General features: G+C 70.7%; 1 protein-coding gene across 1 annotated transcript in view; it reads left to right on the top strand.

Moving 5' to 3' along the window:
- Positions 1-15917, top strand: part of UIMC1 (ubiquitin interaction motif containing 1) — a 32034-nt gene extending 16117 nt beyond the window's left edge. The window contains exons 3-9 of the mRNA XM_075918704.1: positions 1812-1899; positions 3866-3990; positions 4666-5607; positions 7295-7359; positions 8529-8617; positions 11241-11299; positions 15169-15917. Coding sequence (XP_075774819.1) covers positions 1812-1899; positions 3866-3990; positions 4666-5607; positions 7295-7359; positions 8529-8617; positions 11241-11299; positions 15169-15504 — 1704 coding nt within the window. The 3' untranslated portion in view covers positions 15505-15917. The remainder of the gene's footprint in view (positions 1-1811; positions 1900-3865; positions 3991-4665; positions 5608-7294; positions 7360-8528; positions 8618-11240; positions 11300-15168) is intronic.
- Positions 15918-17703: the final 1786 nt, after the last annotated feature.

The following is a 17703-nucleotide window of genomic DNA, read 5'->3' as shown; positions in this document are numbered from 1 at the left end:
ATGGGCTTAAAGTGCAGAAGGGGAGGTTTAGATTGGACATTAGGAAAAAATTCCTAACTGTCAGGGTGGTCAAATATTGGAATAAATTGCCAAGGGAGGTGGTGGAATCTCCCTCTCTGGAGATATTTAAGAACAGGTTAGATAGACATCTGTCAGGGATGGTGTAGACGGAGCTTGGTCCTGCCTTGAGGGCGGGAGGCTGGACTCGATGACCTCTTGAGGTCCCTTCCAGTCCTATGATTCTGTGATTCTATAATATAAGAACTAGGGGGTCACCAAATGAAGTTAATGGGTAGCAGGTTTAAAACAAATAAAAGGACGTTCTTCTTCACACAGTGTACAGTCAACCTGTGGAACTCCTCGCCAGAGGAGTCTGTGAAGGCTGGGACTAGAACAGGGTTCAAAAAAGAGCTAGATCGATTCCTGGAGGGTAGGTCCATCAATGGCTACTAGCCAGGCTGGGTAGGAAGGGGGTCCCTGGTCTCCGTTAGTCAGAGGGTGGAGATGGATGGCAGGGGAGAGATGGCTGGATCATTCCCTGTTGGGTTCCCTCCCTCTGGGGCACCTGGCCCTGGCCACTGGGCAGACAGGACGCTGGGCTGGATGGGCCTTTGGTGTGACCCTGTCTGGCCGCTCTGATGTTCTTAGTCGGCCTGGGCAGAGCTGCGGGAGGGGCTGGGCCTGGAAGATGTAACTGCTGGTCCTTGGGCAGGCTGCGGAGGGGACGTTACTCTGATCCCACTAGAGAGAATCTCGGGGAGGCACCGAGTTCTGGCTTTGGGACAGCACTTGGGGCAGATGTTAGCGCCTGGGACAAGCCCCCGCATGGAGCCCTGTGGCGCTGGGCTGGCCAGGGAATGCCAGTGGCCGCCTGCATGACCCCCCGGCCAGGCCCCCAGGGAGGCCGGAGGCACTTGGCCCCGGGCAGTGCTGGCTGCATCCTTGAGCGTGCCCTGTCTTTGGGAGAGCTGCGCGGAGCGGGAGGAGCTAGGCCGCCACAGCTGTCCGGTCTTGGGAAGGGGCTTGGCTGGCCGGGCCAGCGGGATGTGCTCAGAATGGGCTTGCGTCGTCTCAGACCCCGCAGAAGAGTCGCCAGGCAGGCGGACAGGGCTGGCTGAGGGGCGCCCCATGCCCCGTCCAGCACTGCCTGAGCCCCCCTCCCCTCTTCATTCGGGATCACTGCCACTGGTCCCTGGGCCAGGGAGCCGGGGGGAGGTGCCCAGCCTGCTGGGCAGACAGAACGGGACCGGCCCCAGCCAGGGCACATGCCCCCTGCAGCGCCCATGGAGAGGGGCCGGGGCCATCCTCTCCCCGGGCAGCCTGCGCAGAGCACTGGTTTCAGCCAGGCCGGCCGCTTTCGCTTGCCTTTCCATGGAGCACAGGTGAGTGGTGTCGGCCCCTTGAGCCGGGGGCTTGGAGTGGCACAGGGCTCTCGCCGGCTGCGTGGCTCCTGCGGGGGGAGGCCGACTGGCACCCGGGGCAGACTAGGCCAGGTCCCGACCTCTTCGCGCCCAGGGCCCTTGGAGGAAGGGACGAGGAACGTGCGGGCGGCGCTGGCGCTCCCTGCAGTGTCGGCGCGGGGGGAGCGCTGCTCTACGCTCGCCCCTGGGCTTGGGGCTGCTCCGGGCAGGTCTGAGCCCGTTTCCCCGCATGCCAGGTGGGAGCCCCGTCTCTCGGGGCCCCTGGAGCCGCCAGGACAGCGCTAGGCGCTCTGCAGGGCCCTGGCAGTGCCGGGGTTTGACCCGAGTCTCGCTCGGCTCCGCGCCCGGGGCAGGTCTCTTGTGCCATGGCGCGTGTCCCCTTTGCCGCAGGAGGCGCAGGACGAGAGCGGGCTCCAGAAGAAGAGAACCAAGCCGCAGCTGGGCAGAGCGAAGTTTGCCGCTAAAGGACAGCTTGCACGTAGGTCTCCCATGGGCTGGGCGGAGGGCAAGAGCCGGGCTGCTGGCAGCATGTGGGGCAGCCCCTGCCCAGTGCTGAATGTCACCCTCCCGAGTGCCCCGGGGTGAGCGCACACGCTGGTGTCCCCTCCGCACGTGCGAGCAGCCTGTCTCACCCAGCCCCTGCGAAGGCGGGGAACCGAGCGCGGGAGTCGGGCAGCCTGGGGCTTGGGCGGGCAGGGCCCCACGGCGCCTTCGTGCCACCTCCGCATGGGCACCGGGAGCAGCAGCCTCACGTTGGCACTGCAGGGGAGGCCAGGCGCGTGCCGTGTCAGCACTCTGGGGAGAAGGGAACGAGGGGAGTGGCCGAGGAGGCCGGAGGGGTGCACTGGAGTGGCCGAACGACGGGCTGGCTCAGGGAGCTCCCGCCTGCGTAGTGAGTGGGCTCCATGCGCTGAACCGCTCTCCAGCCACCATCTGCTGGATTGGGAGTCCTGCATCAGGGGCTTTGTGCCTAGCTGTTCCACTGGGGCGTGGAGCTGGCAGCAGGGCATTTGGCCGTCCCTTGGCCCGGGGGCGGCCTGTCCCGGGCCTTGGCTGGCGTGTGCAAGGCCATGGTTCCTTTCCCTCCGGCTCCTGGGACGGAGTCCTGCCACTGGACTTGGGCGTCGGGCAGGCCGGGACGTGGCGTGGGGCCTGGGGCGTCGGGCAGGCCGGGGCGGGGCCTGGGGCGTCGGGCAGGCCGGGGCGGGGCCTGGGGCGTCGGGCAGGCCGGGGCGGGGCCTGGGGCGTCGGGCAGGCCGGGGCGGGGCCTGGGGCGTCGGGCAGGCCGGGGCGGGGCCTGGGGCGTCGGGCAGGCCGGGGCGTGGCCTGGGGCGTCGGGCAGGCCGGGGCGGGGCCTGGGGCGTCGGGCAGGCCGGGGCGGGGCCTGGGGCGTCGGGCAGGCCGGGGCGGGGCCTGGGGCGTCGGGCAGGCCGGGGCGGGGCCTGGGGCGTCGGGCAGGCCGGGGCGTGGCCTGGGGCGTCGGGCAGGCCGGGGCGGGGCCTGGGGCGTCGGGCAGGCCGGGGCGGGGCCTGGGGCGTCGGGCAGGCCGGGGCGGGGCCCGGGGCGTCGGGCAGGCCGGGGCGGGGCCCGGGGCGTCGGGCAGGCCGGGGCGGGGCACGGGGCGTGGGGCAGGCCGGGGCGGGGCCCGGGGCGTGGGGCAGGCCGGGGCGGGGCCCGGGGCGTCGGGCAGGCCGGGGCGGGGCCCGGGGCGTGGGGCAGGCCGGGGCGGGGCCCGGGGCGTCGGGCAGGCCGGGGCGTGGCCTGGGGCGTCGGGCAGGCCGGGGCGTGGCCCGGGGCGTCGGGCAGGCCGGGGCGGGGCCTGGGGCGTCGGGCAGGCCGGGGCGTGGCCTGGGGCGTTGGGCATACGCCACGTCACCGTGGGGGCGGGGCTGTCCTGCTGCGCTGCTCGGTCACGGCTCCGACCCACTGGCGGGGGCTTTTCTCCCTGTCACACAGGGCTACTCAACACGCGGCCGCGGGGGGTTGGGTTCACGTGGGGCTGGACGTGCGGCCGCAGGGGGGATCCTGTGAACGTGGGCCTGGACACGTGGCCGCGGGGGGCTGGGTTCACGCGGGGCCTGGACGTGTGGCCGCGGGGGGTTGGGTTCACGCGAGTCTGGGCACGTGGCCGTGGGGGGGGGGTCCTGGGCACACGCTCCCCTGGGCACACGCTCCACAGCGGCACGGCCTCCCCGGCGGGGTGAGCGCTGACAGACCCGAGCAGACGGGTCCGGGGGGCCGGCGTGGAGCCCCCAGGGAGGAGGGGCCGGGAGCGCTGGGGCATTGTGGGAAAGCCGCTCTTGGCAGATATTTGCACGTCCCTGCACCCACCCTGGGCGTGTGCTGTGGGTGTCCCCGTGGCCCCGGGCTCCCAAAGCGGAGTAGCCCTGCCTGAGAGGACGGCCCCGGCGCGGGCTGCGGGCTGACCGCTCTCCGCTCCGCAGGGATGAGTGAGGACGAGCAGTTCGCCTTGGCTCTGAGGATGAGCGAGCAGGAGGCCAGGCAGGCGAACTGCCAGGAGGAGGAGGAAGAGGAGCTCGTGAGGAAGGCCATCGCCGCGAGCCTGAATGTGAGTGCGCCCGTCGCAGAGCGCAGCGACCCGCGGCTTCCCCGCCAGCTTCGGCCAGGACAGGAGCCTTGGCAGGGCTGTGTGTGTGGGCTGGCAGGAGGGAGGGGGGCGGTGCCAACGGGGGGGGCGGGCAGGTGGCGGGGGGGCGCTGCTGGCGCTGTGCGGTGCGGGGGGGCGCGGGCAGGCGGCGGGGGGGGCGCTGCTGGCGCTGTGCGGTGCGGGGGGGCGCGGGCAGGCGGCGGGGGGGCGCTGTGCGGTGCGGGGGGGCGCGGGCAGGCGGCGGGGGGGCGCTGTGCGGTGCGGGGGGGCGCTGTGCGGTGCGGGGGGGCGCGGGCAGGTGGCGGGGGGGCGCTGTGCGGTGCAGGGGGGCGCTGTGCGGTGCGGGGGGGCGCGGGCAGGTGGCGGGGGGGCGCTGTGCGGTGCAGGGGGGCGCTGTGCGGTGCGGGGGGGCGCGGGCAGGTGGCGGGGGGGCGCTGTGCGGGGCGGGGGGGCGCTGCTGGCGCTGTGCGGTGCGGGGGGGCGCTGTGCGGGGCGGGGGGGCGCTGCTGGCGCTGTGCGGTGCCGGCGGGGGCTGCAGGCTGCACTCGGGGGGACGGCAGTCCCCGCGCCCCCTGTCCGGGGCTTGCGGCTGGCGGCAGCGGGCAGCCCTCTCGGCAAGTGACTGGTGTTTTTCAGAGCTGCCCGCCGTCAGAGCCCCCCGGCCGGCAGAGCCCCCCGGCCGAGCCAGGCGGGGACGAGCCCCAGGGAGCCGTGCCGCCTTGCCCCGACTGCCCGCCCTCGGAGAGCAGCGCCCCCTCCTGGGGCTCGCCGGCGGGCCTGGCCAAGCGCCCGCTGGTGGTGCTGACGCGGCTGAGCCAGGAGGTGGTGGAAAGCTCCCTGCTGTGCGGCCTGAGGGTCTCTCCAGGGACGGGCGAGGGGAGGGCTCCCCCCCTGGCGAGGAGCAGTTCCCGAGAGACGCTGCCCAGCCCTGCGGAGGAGGAGCCCCTCCCCCTGAGCCCCTCCCTTGCCCGGGTCGCCCCGAGCGCTTGGCAGCTGACGCCGCGCAGACTCTTTCCCGCGCCATGCGGCTCCCCGAAAGCCTCGCGGCTGCTGACCGGGCCCGGCAGTGCTGCTTGCAGCCCGGCTGCGCTGCGGCAGAGCAGGGCCGTAGAGCCGGGGGCCCTTCCAAGGACGTGCTGCGGGGCGGGCAGCCCCAGGGGTGCCCCCCGCACTGGGCCCGGGGAGGGGCAGGAGGCGAGGGACACGGTGCACTATTACTGGGGCGTTCCCTTCTGCCCCAAGGGGGTGGACCCCAACCAGTACACGCAGGTCATCCTGTGCCAGCTGGAGGTGTACCAGAAGAGCCTGAAGCGGGCGCAGCGCCGGCTCCTGCACAAGAAGGAGTTTGGCGACCCCGTGGTGCCCTGCCCGCCTGCCCCGGAGCAGAGGGAGCCGGAGGGGGCGAATGGGGTGCCCAGCGGCACGGCCGAGGGAGACTCAGCAGGCCGGAGGGAGCCGGAGGGGGCAGCCTGGCTTCTCCCCACCCGCGCCAGGGAGCCGGAGCAGACTCCAGGGCAGCCCTTGGAAGCGGAAAAGAGCTCCATGTCCGAGGACGAGCCGACCACCAGCTATTGCCAGGTGAGGGGCCCTTGAATTCTGCTGAGGGGCCGGGTCAGCGCCTCGTTTCTAAGGTGTGTGCCCTGCGGCTCCCTTCATGGCGCCGGCCCTGTGCCACCCTGTGCAAAGGAGCCGGACAGGAGCCTTCGGGCAGCCTGCGGCGTACGTGGGGCCTCGGCCTCGCCAGCCGGCGGACACGTGCTGCCAGCCCCCTGGCGCACCCCGTGTGACGGCGAGTCGGGGTCCCCCGGTCCTGCACCCCCGGGCAGCCAGAACAGACCCCACCAGCCGGTAGAACAGGGGGGTTTATTGCTGCTCCGGGTACAGCCCAGCACAGGTGTGTGTGGCTACAGGAGTCAGGGCCAGGCAGCCTCAGCCCCCTGGGATGGGGTGTCCATCGCCCCCTAGGCCCTCAGCTTAGGCTGTTTCCTCCATGGTTCCCAGCCAGCAACTGCCCCTGCCCCCAGCCAGGCACCGTCTCCGCCCCCCTCCCTTTGTCTCCCCCCCGGGAAGAGCCTTGTTACCTGCTCAGGCCGGACCTGGGTGTGTGGGCCGATGCCCACGTGGGAATCGCACCTCAGCGCAGGGGGCCCGGGCACAGAGCAGACAGGCCCCCCCACGTCACCCCGCCCTCCCCTTGCGTGTGCTCCGGCCTTTCCTTTCCCTCGGGTGCCCTCCCTTGGGCAGAGCCTCGAGTGGGCCGCTCCCGGGCTGCTCCCGCCGTCCCACCGGGCTCTGCGGCATGAGGGGCTCTGCCAAGGGGGGCGGGGGGCGGTGGTGTCCCCTTCCGGGGCGCCGCTGGAGGGCTGACGGCGGGTCTGTCCGTGCTGCCGGGATGCAGCCCGCGCCCAGGGGATGTGCTTAGCGGCTTATTGCTGCTTGTCGGCGGGTCGTCGACCTTTTCCAGCCCCTGGTTTTCACGCTGCCTTGCTCCCGGCTCAGCGCACGGCTCGCTCGCGGGCCTTCTCGGGCCGGCTGTCTGTGCTCTGGCCCGGGCGGCAGAAGGCTGCGGTGTGCGGGTTCTGTCTGGCCTGGGGGTCGAGTGTGTCTGGCGAAGGCCACCCGGCGCCTTCCTGCTGGTGTGCTGGGCTGCAGGCAGAGGCCCCGAACAAGCCCTGAGGGTGACGGCAGAGCGGGACGCGGGCTCTGCTGGACGCCGGCCGGAGAGGGTTGTGGCCCAAGCTTGTTTTCCCCTCGTCTCCTGCGCTAGAAGCTCAGGTCCTGTGTGCCGGGGGCGCTGCGGGGCTGGAGAGCGCGTGAGTTCTGGGAGCGGCAGCCTCTGAGGGCGGAGCAGGGGGGACGCCCTCAGGAACTCAGGGCGAGGCCGGCGGACGCGTCTCCGAACCCCAAGGGGCCTCCAGCAAAGAGCAGGCTGGGATTCCTGGGGGAGAAGCCTGAGAACCGCCCTGGGAGAGCCAGAGCACGGAGCCGCAGGACGGAGAGCGGGCGCCTCCTGACCCCTGCCCGCTGGGACGCGCTGCCCGCCGATCGGCAGAGCCCCACAGCCCGGGCTTTCTGCTGGCGGTGCCTCCCGTGTCCGCTCCACACGGCTTCCCACGTTGTCACGGCAACTCACCACGGGCATGCCCGGCCGCCTTTCCGTGCGTACGGACTGGAGCCCTGCGTGCAAAGCCCCTCCCCCGGCCGGCGCCGGGCCTGTGCCGCCTGCGCAGCGCTCCCCCGACTGAGGGCCTCCCGTTCCTTTCAGGCCTCCCAGGGGCTCTGTGCAGAGGACTTGGCTGAAGATGGGGAGCCGATGCAGATCACCCAGAGGTGAGCAGGGGGCCATTCGGGCTGCAGGGCTGGGGTGGGCAGCCAGCTGGGGGCAGCGCCGAGAGTGGGCCAGGAGCGCTCTAAGGCAGGGACGTGGCAGGCGGGGGGCAGCCCGTGGCACTGGGAGGGGACTCTGTGCCTCGGCGCCAAGGCAGGGACGTGGCGGGCGGGGGGCAGCCCGTGGCACTGGGAGGGGACTCTGTGCCTCGGCGTCAAGGCAGGGACGTGGCGGGCGGGGGGCAGCCCGTGGCACTGGGAGGGGACTCTGTGCCTCGGTGCCAAGGCAGGGACGTGGCAGGCGGGGGGCAGCCCGTGGCACTGGGAGGGGACTCTGTGCCTCGGCGCCAAGGCAGGGACGTGGCGGGCGGGGGGCAGCCCGTGGCACTGGGAGGGGACTCTGTGCCTCGGCGCCAAGGCAGGGACGTGGCGGGCGGGGGGCAGCCCGTGGCACTGGGAGGGGACTCTGTGCCTCGGCGCCAAGGCAGGGACGTGGCGGGCGGGGGGCAGCCCGTGGCACTGGGAGGGGACTCTGTGCCTCGGCGCCAAGGCAGGGACGTGGCGGGCGGGGGGCAGCCCGTGGCACTGGGAGGGGACTCTGTGCCTCGGCGCCAAGGCAGGGACGTGGCGGGCAGGGGGCAGCCCGTGGCACTGGGAGGGGACTCTGTGCCTCGGCGCCAAGGCAGGGACGTGGTAGGCTCTTTCCTCCCCCCAGACAGGGTTAACGATTCTGGGCTTTGCCCGGCGGGGAATTCCTGCCGACAAGGCGTGTTCTTGGTTCCCTGCTGAGGCTGAGAGGAGCCAGGCGGGGGGCAGTGCCAGGGCACGTGGCTTCCTGTCTCGTGCTGCATGGAGGAAGCGGGGGCCTGGCTGGACTCTAAGGGCCCCCCGGGAGCCGGCTGCTGTGGGAGGCCGTGGCCAGGGCTCACAGGCGTTAGTCGCGAGGGCCGACGTTGCTCCTCTGTGTCAGCGAGTCCCTTGATCTCGGTGCGGCGCCTTGCCCTGCAGAACCGCCCGTGCTGAGAGCAGAACGGATCAGACACCTCTCAGCCGGTCCTCATTCTCCCCCGCGTGGCTCGCTGTCCCGCCCCGATCCTGGCTCCGCGCCGTCAGCCGCAGAGCCGGAGTCTGCCTGAGCCCGCCGGGCCGTCTGACGGGGGTGTGTTTTGTAGCATTTCTGCCTTGACCCCGCTGGGCAGTAAGAGGAGCCCGGACATCGGCACGGGGAGCCCTGCCGCGGAGGAGATCACCGTGTGCCCCGGTAAGAGCCCGTGGAGCGCCCCGAGCTGTGCCCGGGAGGGACGCAGCTCCCTTGGGCTCCCTAGGGGCCCAGCCTTCTCTGGTTGTAGTCGCTTTCTCCCCTGCTGGGTGTTCGCACTCTGGGGGGCTGGGGCTGCCCCACTGAAAGCAGGGCTCCCACCCGCGAAACGGTCCCGGGGGCCCGCTGGCAGCGAGTCTCTGGCCGCTCGGGGGTGGGAGAGGGCAGACAATGGCCAAGGGGAGCGAGGAGGGCCCAGGGAATTATGGGCTAGTTGCCTGATCGGGTGGGAATTATTCCAGGAATTCAATGCGGGTTTGAACACCTGCGGGGTGACCCGCTAGCGGACCTGCCCCCAGCTTTGCCAGATGCCTCTTGGCAGGGTGTGACGTAGTGGGGGTACTTGCTGGGCTGTGGTGACCCCTGCTGTCTGGAGCAAGACCCAGCAGGGAAAACCTCACTAGGCAGAGGTAAGGCCAAACTTGTTGAACCAGTGGCCAGACACCCCCCATGGAGAGGAACAAAGGAAGGTGGATGCGGCCCTGGCTGGGGGGCAGGGCGGGAAGTGGGTTAGTTGGTTGGTGGCTGTCTGTGAGGATGGATGAGACAGCCTAGGGAGAGGAGCTGGAGTTTTAGGGGCCCAGCCTCCCCCATCTCAAGGGGGCCTGAGGCATCCTAGCCCAGTTCCTGTAACCAGATTACATCTGTGCTGCGCTGTGCTGGAGGAGCAATAAACCACCCTCAATTCCACTGGCTGGTACAGTCTGTTTGTGCCATTTCGGGGTGCAGGAGACGGGGAACCCCCAACGTGCCGTCACACAGGGCCACTGGCGTGGGGGGGGGAGGCCGGAAACGGGCACGTTCTGGGTTTTCGATTCCAGGCTGTTCTTTTGCCTGGAAATATGGAGGGTGTCTGAGGCCAGGTCCTGGGAGACGTGGGGTGTGTGTGTGTGTGGGTGTCTGTGGGTGTGTGTTTGTATTGGTGTGTCTTTGTGTGTGTGGGTCTGTGGGTGTGTGTTTGTATTGGTGTGTCTCTGTGTGGGTGTCTGTGGGTGTGTGTTTGTATTGGTGTGTCTTTGTGTGAGTGTCTGTGGGTGGGTGTTTGTATTGGTGTGTCTTTGTGTGTGGGTGTCTGTGGGTGGGTGTTTGTATTGGGGTGTGTGGGTGTGTGGGTGTTTGTATTGGTGTGTCTTTGTGTGTGGGTGTGTGTGGGTGTTTGTATTGGTGTGTCTGTGTGTGGGTGTGTGTGTATTGGTGTGTCTTTGTGTGTGGGGGTGTGTGGGTGTGGGTGTTTGTATTGGTGTGTCGGGGTGTGTGTGTGGGTGTGTGTTTGTATTGGTGTGTCTTTGTGTGTGGGTGTGTGTGTTTGTATTGGTTTGTGTGTGTGTTTGTATTGGTGTGTCTTTGTGTGTGTGTGTGTGTGTGTGTGTGTGTGGGTGTGTGTGTGTTTGTATTGGGGGTGTGTGTGTGTGTGTGTGTATTGGGGTGTCTGTGTGTGTGGGTGTGTGTGTGTGTGTTTGTATTGGGTGTGTGTGTGTGTGTGTTTGTATTGGGGGTGTGTGTGTGTATTGGGGGGGGGTGTGTGTCTGTGTGTGTGTGTTTTGCTCCACCCCCCGGATGGACTGGCTGAGGGCTCTGAGCTGTGCGCTGTGCCCCCGGGTCAGAGCCGGGCCGTGCTGCAGCCGAGGGGAGGCCCCTGAGCTGGCGTCCGGCCGAGGCCCCGCCTGGGCTGCGTGTCGGTGTCGCAGGCGTGGAAACGCTCATTTCACTGCGCAGCTTTGGCCCTGGGGCGCGACCGTCCAGAAGGGGCCTGCTAAGTCTTCAGGCGCGTTAAGGTGGGACGGGCAAAGGCAGCCCGTGGGCCTGACCCAGCCCACGCCTGGGGCGCGATCCCTGCCTGCCCCGCCCCCGCACGCTGCTCAAGGCAGCTGGCAGCAGGAGCCACGTGCTTTTCTGAGCACTGTGAGCTGGGGGGAGGGTTAGTGTGCTGCCCCGCCGCCAGCACAATCTCGCAGCTCCCATTGGCTGGAAACCAGCCAATGGGGGCTGCCCGAACCGTGTTCGTGGTGCAGGAAGCGCGTGAAATCCACGTGGCAGGAAGCACGTGGTCCCCGCAGCCAGCCACTTGGAGCCACGTTTGGGGGCATGGAAGGGAGGGGGCCTGCCTGAGGGACCTGCTGGGACCTGTCCACGTGCTTGGAGCGGCCCCAGCGGAAGCGGCTGCCCAGCCAGTGGTGGGGCTGCTCTGCAGAGGCCACGGCTCTCCATGCCCACCACGGCTTCGTCTGCAGCACGGAGCAGGCTGGCGACTGGGAAGGCCTCCGCGGGCCCGGGGCGGGCTCTGGTTCCCCGTCGTTGCAGCTCTGCAGAACCGGCTGGGCTCGCTGGTCCTGCGCCGGGCGCCCGGCCGGCACCGCCCTGGGCAGCGGAGAGCAGCCTGCAGGGCCGCCGGGGCTTCCTGGGGTGCGGATCAGAGCCGGGAGAGGACGGGGCCTGTGGCCAGGGCTGAGCCTGCTCCATACCAGCCCACGGCCCAGCTGCCTGGGTGCCCGTCGCGCTCCTCCCTTGCACCCTGTGCGGGGCCTCTGCCCGAGGGGGCCGCGCTGACCCTGCACTTCTGTTCCAGAGACCCAGCCGAGTCCCGCTGCAGCCATCGAGCCAGAGCGAGGAGATGCCCCTCCGCAGGTGAGAGGGGCCGAGGGGCTCCGGGGTGCACGGGCAGCTCTGTTCTCCCATCGCCCTCCCTGGCGCCAGGCTGTGGAAAGTCTCACGGTCCGCCAGGAAACACGGGGCCCTGATGCCCCTCCCCGATTCCCCGAGGCACAGCCGGGAGCCCCGTGGGAGCCTGCTGCAGCGGCGCAGGGAAACCCGGAGCTCCGGCAGGCCCGGCGGGGGGCCTGGGGCAGGCCGTAAGCGAGTCGGGAGTGACTGCTTGCCCCCCGCTGCCTCTGGCAGGAGCCGTCGCTGGGGGCGCAGGCTCAGGAGCTGGCCCCCTGCAGTGCTGCCCGTCGCGGGGGGCGGGGGGCTGCCGCGGAGCAGCCTCTGTCCACGGCGGGCCCAGGCTCACTGCGGGCAGAGGCTGCTCCGCGGTCTGTGGCGGCTGGGGCTGGGCACGAGCAGGGGCTGCTGCCGGAGCAGCTCCCCGCTGGGACCCTGTGGACGGGGCTGCTGGCCGAGCAAGCCTGGCTCGTGCTGGTCCGGGACCTGCCCCTGGCTCTGCCCGCCTGGCTCTTAGTGCCTTTCAACTGCGGCGCCACAGCGGGGGCCTCCCGGCACTCCCCACCCTGTTGACGTGTTGCGTAGTCGATGGGAGTTCTGCCGACTGCACGCGTGCTTCCTGACGCCCCTGCTCTGCCTGGCGTGCGCTGGGCGGGCCGGGCCTCGCACGAGTGTGCTGCCCTGGCTGGCCCCCTCGTGCACTGGGCGGGCCGGGCCTCGCACGAGTGTGCTGCCCTGGCTGCCCCCTCGTGCGCTGGGCGGGCTGGGCCTTGCACGAGTGTGCTGCCCTGGCTGTCCCCCGCATGCACTGGGCAGGCTGGGCCTTGTATGAGTGTGCTGACCTGGCTGTCCCCCTCGTGCGCTGGGCGGGCTGGGCCTTGTACGAGTGTGCTGACCTGGTTGTCCCCCTCGTGTGCTGGGCAGGCTGGGCCTCCCACAAGTGTGCTGCCCTGGCTGTCCCCCTCGTGCGCTGGGCAGGCTGGGCCTTGTACGAGTGTGCTGACCTGGTTGTCCCCCTCGTGTGCTGGGCGGGCTGGGCCTCGCATGAGTGTGCTGCCCTGGTTGTCCCCAGCGTGCACTGGGCAGACTGGGCCTCGCACAAGTGTGCTGCCCTGGCTTTCCCCTGCGTGCGCTGGGCGGGCTGGGCCTTGCATGAGTGTGCTTCCCTGGCTGTCCCCCTCGTGCGCTGGGCAGGCTGGGCCTTGCATGAGTGTGCTTCCCTGGCTGTCCCCCTCGTGCTCTGGGCAGGCTGGGCCTCGCACGAGTGTGCTGCCCTGGCTTTCCCCTGCGTGTGCTGGGCGGGCTGGGCCTTGCATGAGTGTGCTTCCCTGGCTGTCCCCCTCGTGCGCTGGGCAAGCTGGGCCTCACATGAGTGTGCTGCCCTGGCTTTCCCCTGCGTGCCCTTGGCGGGCTGGGCCTTGCACAAGTGTGCTGCCCTGGTTGTCTCCCTCGTGCGCTGGGCAGGCTGGGCCTCGCACGAGTGTGCTGCCCTGGCTGTCTCCAGAGCGCTTGGGGTGCATGTGGGGGGTGGAGCCCAGAGGGGAGTGGAGCAGAGAGCTTGTGGGGGAAATGAATCCAGGGCCAGACCTTATCGGGCCCCACGTGCCGTCTGCCCCCCTGCGTTGCCATGGGTCCTGTCTGGCTCTGAGCCGTGCCCCCTTGGGTCGTCACGGACAGAGCCAGACCCAAGGGGCTCCAAGTGCTGCTCCAGCATGTGAGAAACGAGGTCTGTGGGCCTCCTGGGGGTGTCACTGACACCTCAGTGGCAGGGCTCCGAGCCACCCCGCCGCTCCTCGTGGCCTTTTGCCCGTCGTGGCCGCCCCCCGGGGAGAGGTTGCTGCAGCATTGACTGGCCGTGGCTGGCCACGTGTGATGTAGTGCTTGGGCTGTGGGCAACCCCTACTGGCCTGCGTCTGTAAGCACGGCCCAGCAGGGGGCACCTGAGGACCTTCAGGTCTTACAGACAGTGACCCCACCGGTTCTCACCCCCAAGGGGGAAGGAGTTTGAGCAAAGGGAGGGGCTGGTTTGGAGAAGACTCAGTTTGGCTGGGCAAACATGGAGCGGAGGAGTCCAGGGGCCCCACCCCAGGGGGCTGCGGCTGCCAGCCTCTGACTCCTGATACCCCCATCTCCCCACACTGGGCTGTTCCCCAGAGAGGCAAGGCACCCTCTGTTCTACTGGGGCGGAGTCTCCTCTTGCTCGGGGGCGCAGGGCCGGGGATCCCCATGCGCACGGGAGGCGTTGAGCTTTCAGCCGGCTAGCGCAGAGGCAGAAGTGCATGTCCCTTGGCTCTGCTCAGCCTAGGGCTCCAAGTGCTCCCTGGCGGAGGCGCCAGCTGGCAGTGTCTGGGAGGCCTGTGTTCTGCTCAGCCTAGGGCTCCAAGTGCTGCCTTGCGGAGGCACCGGCTGGCAGTGTCTGGGAGGCCTGTGTTCTGCTCAGCCTAGGGCTCCAAGTGCTCCCTGGCGGAGGCGCCGGCTGGCAGTGTCTGGGAGGCCTGTGTTCTGCTCAGCCTAGGGCTCCAAGTGCTCCCTGGCGGAGGCGCCGGCTGGCAGTGTCTGGGAGGCCTGTGTTCTGCTCAGCCTAGGGCTCCAAGTGCTCCCTGGCGGAGGCGCCGGCTGGCAGTGTCTGGGAGGCCTGTGTTCTGCTCAGCCTAGGGCTCCAAGTGCTCCCTGGCGGAGGCGCCGGCTGGCAGTGTCTGGGAGGCCTGTGTTCTGCTCAGCCTAGGGCTCCAAGTGCTCCCTGGCGGAGGCGCCGGCTGGCAGTGTCTGGGAGGCCTGTGTTCTGCTCAGCCTAGGGCTCCAAGGGCTCCCTGGCGGAGGCGCCGGCTGGCAGTGTCTGGGAGGCCTGTGTTCTGCTCAGCCTAGGGCTCCAAGTGCTCCCTGGCGGAGGCGCCGGCTGGCAGTGTCTGGGAGGCCTGTGTTCTGCTCAGCCTAGGGCTCCAAGTGCTCCCTGGCGGAGGCGCCAGCTGGCAGTGTCTGGGAGGCCTGTGTTCTGCTCAGCCTAGGGCTCCAAGTGCTCCCTGGCGGAGGCGCCGGCTGGCAGTGTCTGGGAGGCCTGTGTTCTGCTCAGCCTAGGGCTCCAAGTGCTCCCTGGCGGAGGCGCCGGCTGGCAGTGTCTGGGAGGCCTGTGTTCTGCTCAGCCTAGGGCTCCAAGTGCTCCCTGGCGGAGGCGCCAGCTGGCAGTGTCTGGGAGGCCTGTGTTCTGCTCAGCCTAGGGCTCCAAGTGCTCCCTGGCGGAGGCGCCGGCTGGCAGTGTCTGGGAGGCCTGTGTTCACCTGGCAGATGGGCTGAGTGGTGTCTGGACACCTGGCTGCTGCGAAGGGCGCGATGGCTGCGGTCACATTTCAGGCGGCCCTGGGAAGGAGCAGCGCCTGCTGCGTCTCGGCACGGCTGTGTGCATCTGGCGAGGGTGGCCGAAGCGCTGCCAGGCCCCCGCCCGGGCTGCACAGGAGATGCTCCGGGGAGGCCCGACGTGCCGGAGAGCGGGGGTTATCCCCGTTGCCTCTGTCCCTGCGCAGGTTCCCCGGGCTGGAGACAGGAGGTCCCGGCCGTGCTCCACGCTCGGCACTGGGAGTAGGGCACCTCCCGTCAGACGGGGCTGGGGCCTGGGGAGCCGCAGCGGGGGCTGGACTCTTGCTTCAGCCAGGCCTGTGGCTGCTTCCCGGCAGCCCTGGCCCCGGGAGCTTTGCGTAGCGGTAGCGCAGGGCTCCCGGCCCGGCTGCCCAGGGACGCTGCCTGTGGCCTGAGCGCTGGGGGCGCGTGCAGGGATCCCTGGGGGCCGGGCCAGGGGTGGCAGGGCGCGCGGAGTGTCGGGCTGAGTCTCCTCCCCTCCCCAGGCTGCTGGAGAGGAGGAAGCCGGGGGCACGGTGCCCGGTGGCGCCGTCTCGTGCCCGCTGTGTGAGCGAGGGTTTCCAGCCGCCGAGATTGAGCTGCACGCCATGTACTGCGACGGCCACGCCGCACAGGGAGCAGACGGTGCTGTCCCAGGTCTGCCAACGTGTGGGCTTGGGCTGGGGGCCTGCGTGTGCATGTGTGCGTGCGTGGGCGTGCGAGTGCGTGCGTGGGCGTGCGAGTGCGTGCGTGGGCGTGCGTGGGCGTGCGAGTGCGTGCGTGGGCGTGCGAGTGCGTGCGTGGGCGTGCGAGTGCGTGTGTGTCCGTGCGAGTGCGTGTGATTTCCCCTTCCTTCCCCAGCAGCCACGTGTGGGGTGAGTGTCCCCATTCGGCACCCCAGTGTCTCCCGCTCTGGCTGAGGCTGCTGAGGGGGCCGACCCCAGGGCTCGGCCAAATTCCCGCGCTCCCTATGGCGCTTGGCAGGAACTGAGCAGCGCTCCAGGCCCCACCGGCCCCCCCCCGTGAGACAGCCCCTCGGCTAGGGGCCTCCCCGCCCCAGGGCCCTTCCCCTGCGGCTCCACAGGCCGGGCGTGTGCGGCACGGTGCACCGAGCCCCGCCTCCTCCCCACCCCCCACGCCCTGCCGGATCCTCATGCCCTGCTCCTCACGCCCCACCCTGCCCCCTCCCCTCCCTGCCCCACGCCCTGCCCTGCCCCCTCCCCTCCCCTCCCTGCCCCACGCCCTGCCCTGCTCCTCACGCCCCGCCCTGCCCCTCCCCTCCCTGCCCCACGCCCTGCCCTGCTCCTCACGCCCCACCCTGCCCCCTCCCCTCCCTGCCCCACGCCCTGCCCTGCCCCCTCCCCTCCCCTCCCTGCCCCACGCCCTGCCCTGCTCCTCACGCCCCGCCCTGCCCCTCCCCTCCCTGCCCCACGCCCTGCCCTGCTCCTCACGCCCCGCCCTGCCCCTCCCCTCCCTGCCCCACGCCCTGCCCTGCTCCTCACGCCCCACCCTGCCCCCCTCCCCTCCCTGCCCCACGCCCTGCCCTGCTCCTCACGCCCCGCCCTGCCCCCTCCCCTCCCTGCCCCACGCCCCGCCCTGCCCCTTCCCCTCCCTGCCCCACGCCCTGCCCTGCTCCTCACGCCCCGCCCTGCCCCCTCCCCTCCCTGCCCCACACCCCGCCCTGCCTCCTCCCCTCCCTGCCCCACGCCCTGCCCTGCTCCTCACGCCCCACCCTGCCCCTCTCCTCCTTGCCCCACATGCCCTGCCCCCTCCCCTCCCTGCCCCACGCCCTGCCCTGCTCCTCACGCCCCACCCTGCCCCCTCCCCTCCCTGCCCCATGCCCTGCCCTGCTCCTCACGCCCCGCCCTGCCCCCTCCCCTCCCTGCCCCATGCCCTGCCCTGCTCCTCACACCCCGCCCTGCCCCCTCTCCTCCCTGCCCCACACCCTGCCCTGCTCCTCCGCCCCACCCTGCCCCCTTCCCTCTCTGCCCCACGCCCTGCCCTGCTCCTCACGCCCCGCCCTGCCCCTTCCCTCCCTGCCCCACACCCTGCCCTGCTCCTCCCGCCCCGCCCTGCCCCCTCTCCTCCCTGCCCCACACCCTGCCCTGCTCCTCCCGCCCCGCCCTGCCCCTTCCCCTCCCTACCCCATGCCCTGCCCTGCTCCTCCCGCCCCACCCTGCCCCCTTCCCTCTCTGCCCCACGCCCTGCCCTGCTCCTCACGCCCCGCCTGCCCCCTTCCTCCCTGCCCACACCCTGCCCTGCTCCTCCCGCTCCGCCCTGCCCCCTTCCCTCCTGCCCCACGCCCTGCCCTGCTCCTCCCGCCCTGCCCTGCCCCCTCTCCTCCTTGCCCCACATGCCCTGCCCCCTCCCCTCCCTGCCCCACGCCCTGCCCTGCTCCTCACACTCCGCCCCGCTCTCCTTCGGAATCACTGCCGTGGGCCAGACAGGTTTGTCTGCGCCCCAGACCTTGCGCCAGGATGCTGGCAGTGGGCTCCTCGCTGCTGGCGTAAGGACCATTCCTGACCCCCACGGGCTTTCTGCTCGTGCCCCGACCACTAAGCGCCAGCCCCACGGGGCCCAGGCGCCCAGACGGAGCAGATAGGGCTCCGCAGGAGCTCCGCCGGCCCGCATGGGGAAGCGTTTCCCCTGCCTGCTGCCCTGAGCGGGAGCTGAGAGCCGCTGGACAAGCCCTTCCCACCCTCGCAGGCCCGGGTGCTCGGTTCGGAAACGGGTCCAGTGCTCTGTGCAGCCGGCCCAGTTGGGAGGCAGCCCCACGGCGAGGCTGGGCCTGGTTCTCCCGCCCGGCCGCGCTCGCAGGCCTCCGGCCCGGCCCTCGGGGCCCAGCGCCCCAGCGGAGGGCTCAGCAGGGGGGCAGGCCGTGGGCCCCCCTCCCCGCCACGAAGAGCAGCTCTCCCCCCCCCCACCCCGTCGGAGGGCTCAGCAGGGGGGCAGGCCGTGGCTGGCTGCGGGCCCCCCTCCCCCCTGCGAAGAGCAGCTCTCCCTCCCCCCCACCCCGTCGGAGGGTCTCAGCAGCGGGGCAG

The sequence above is a fragment of the Pelodiscus sinensis genome, unplaced genomic scaffold (genome assembly GCF_049634645.1).
Source record: "Pelodiscus sinensis isolate JC-2024 unplaced genomic scaffold, ASM4963464v1 ctg124, whole genome shotgun sequence".
Taxonomy (NCBI): domain Eukaryota; kingdom Metazoa; phylum Chordata; order Testudines; family Trionychidae; genus Pelodiscus; species Pelodiscus sinensis.
The sequence above is the reverse complement of the archived record's forward strand: the minus strand, read 5'-3'. Positions and strand labels throughout refer to the sequence as shown.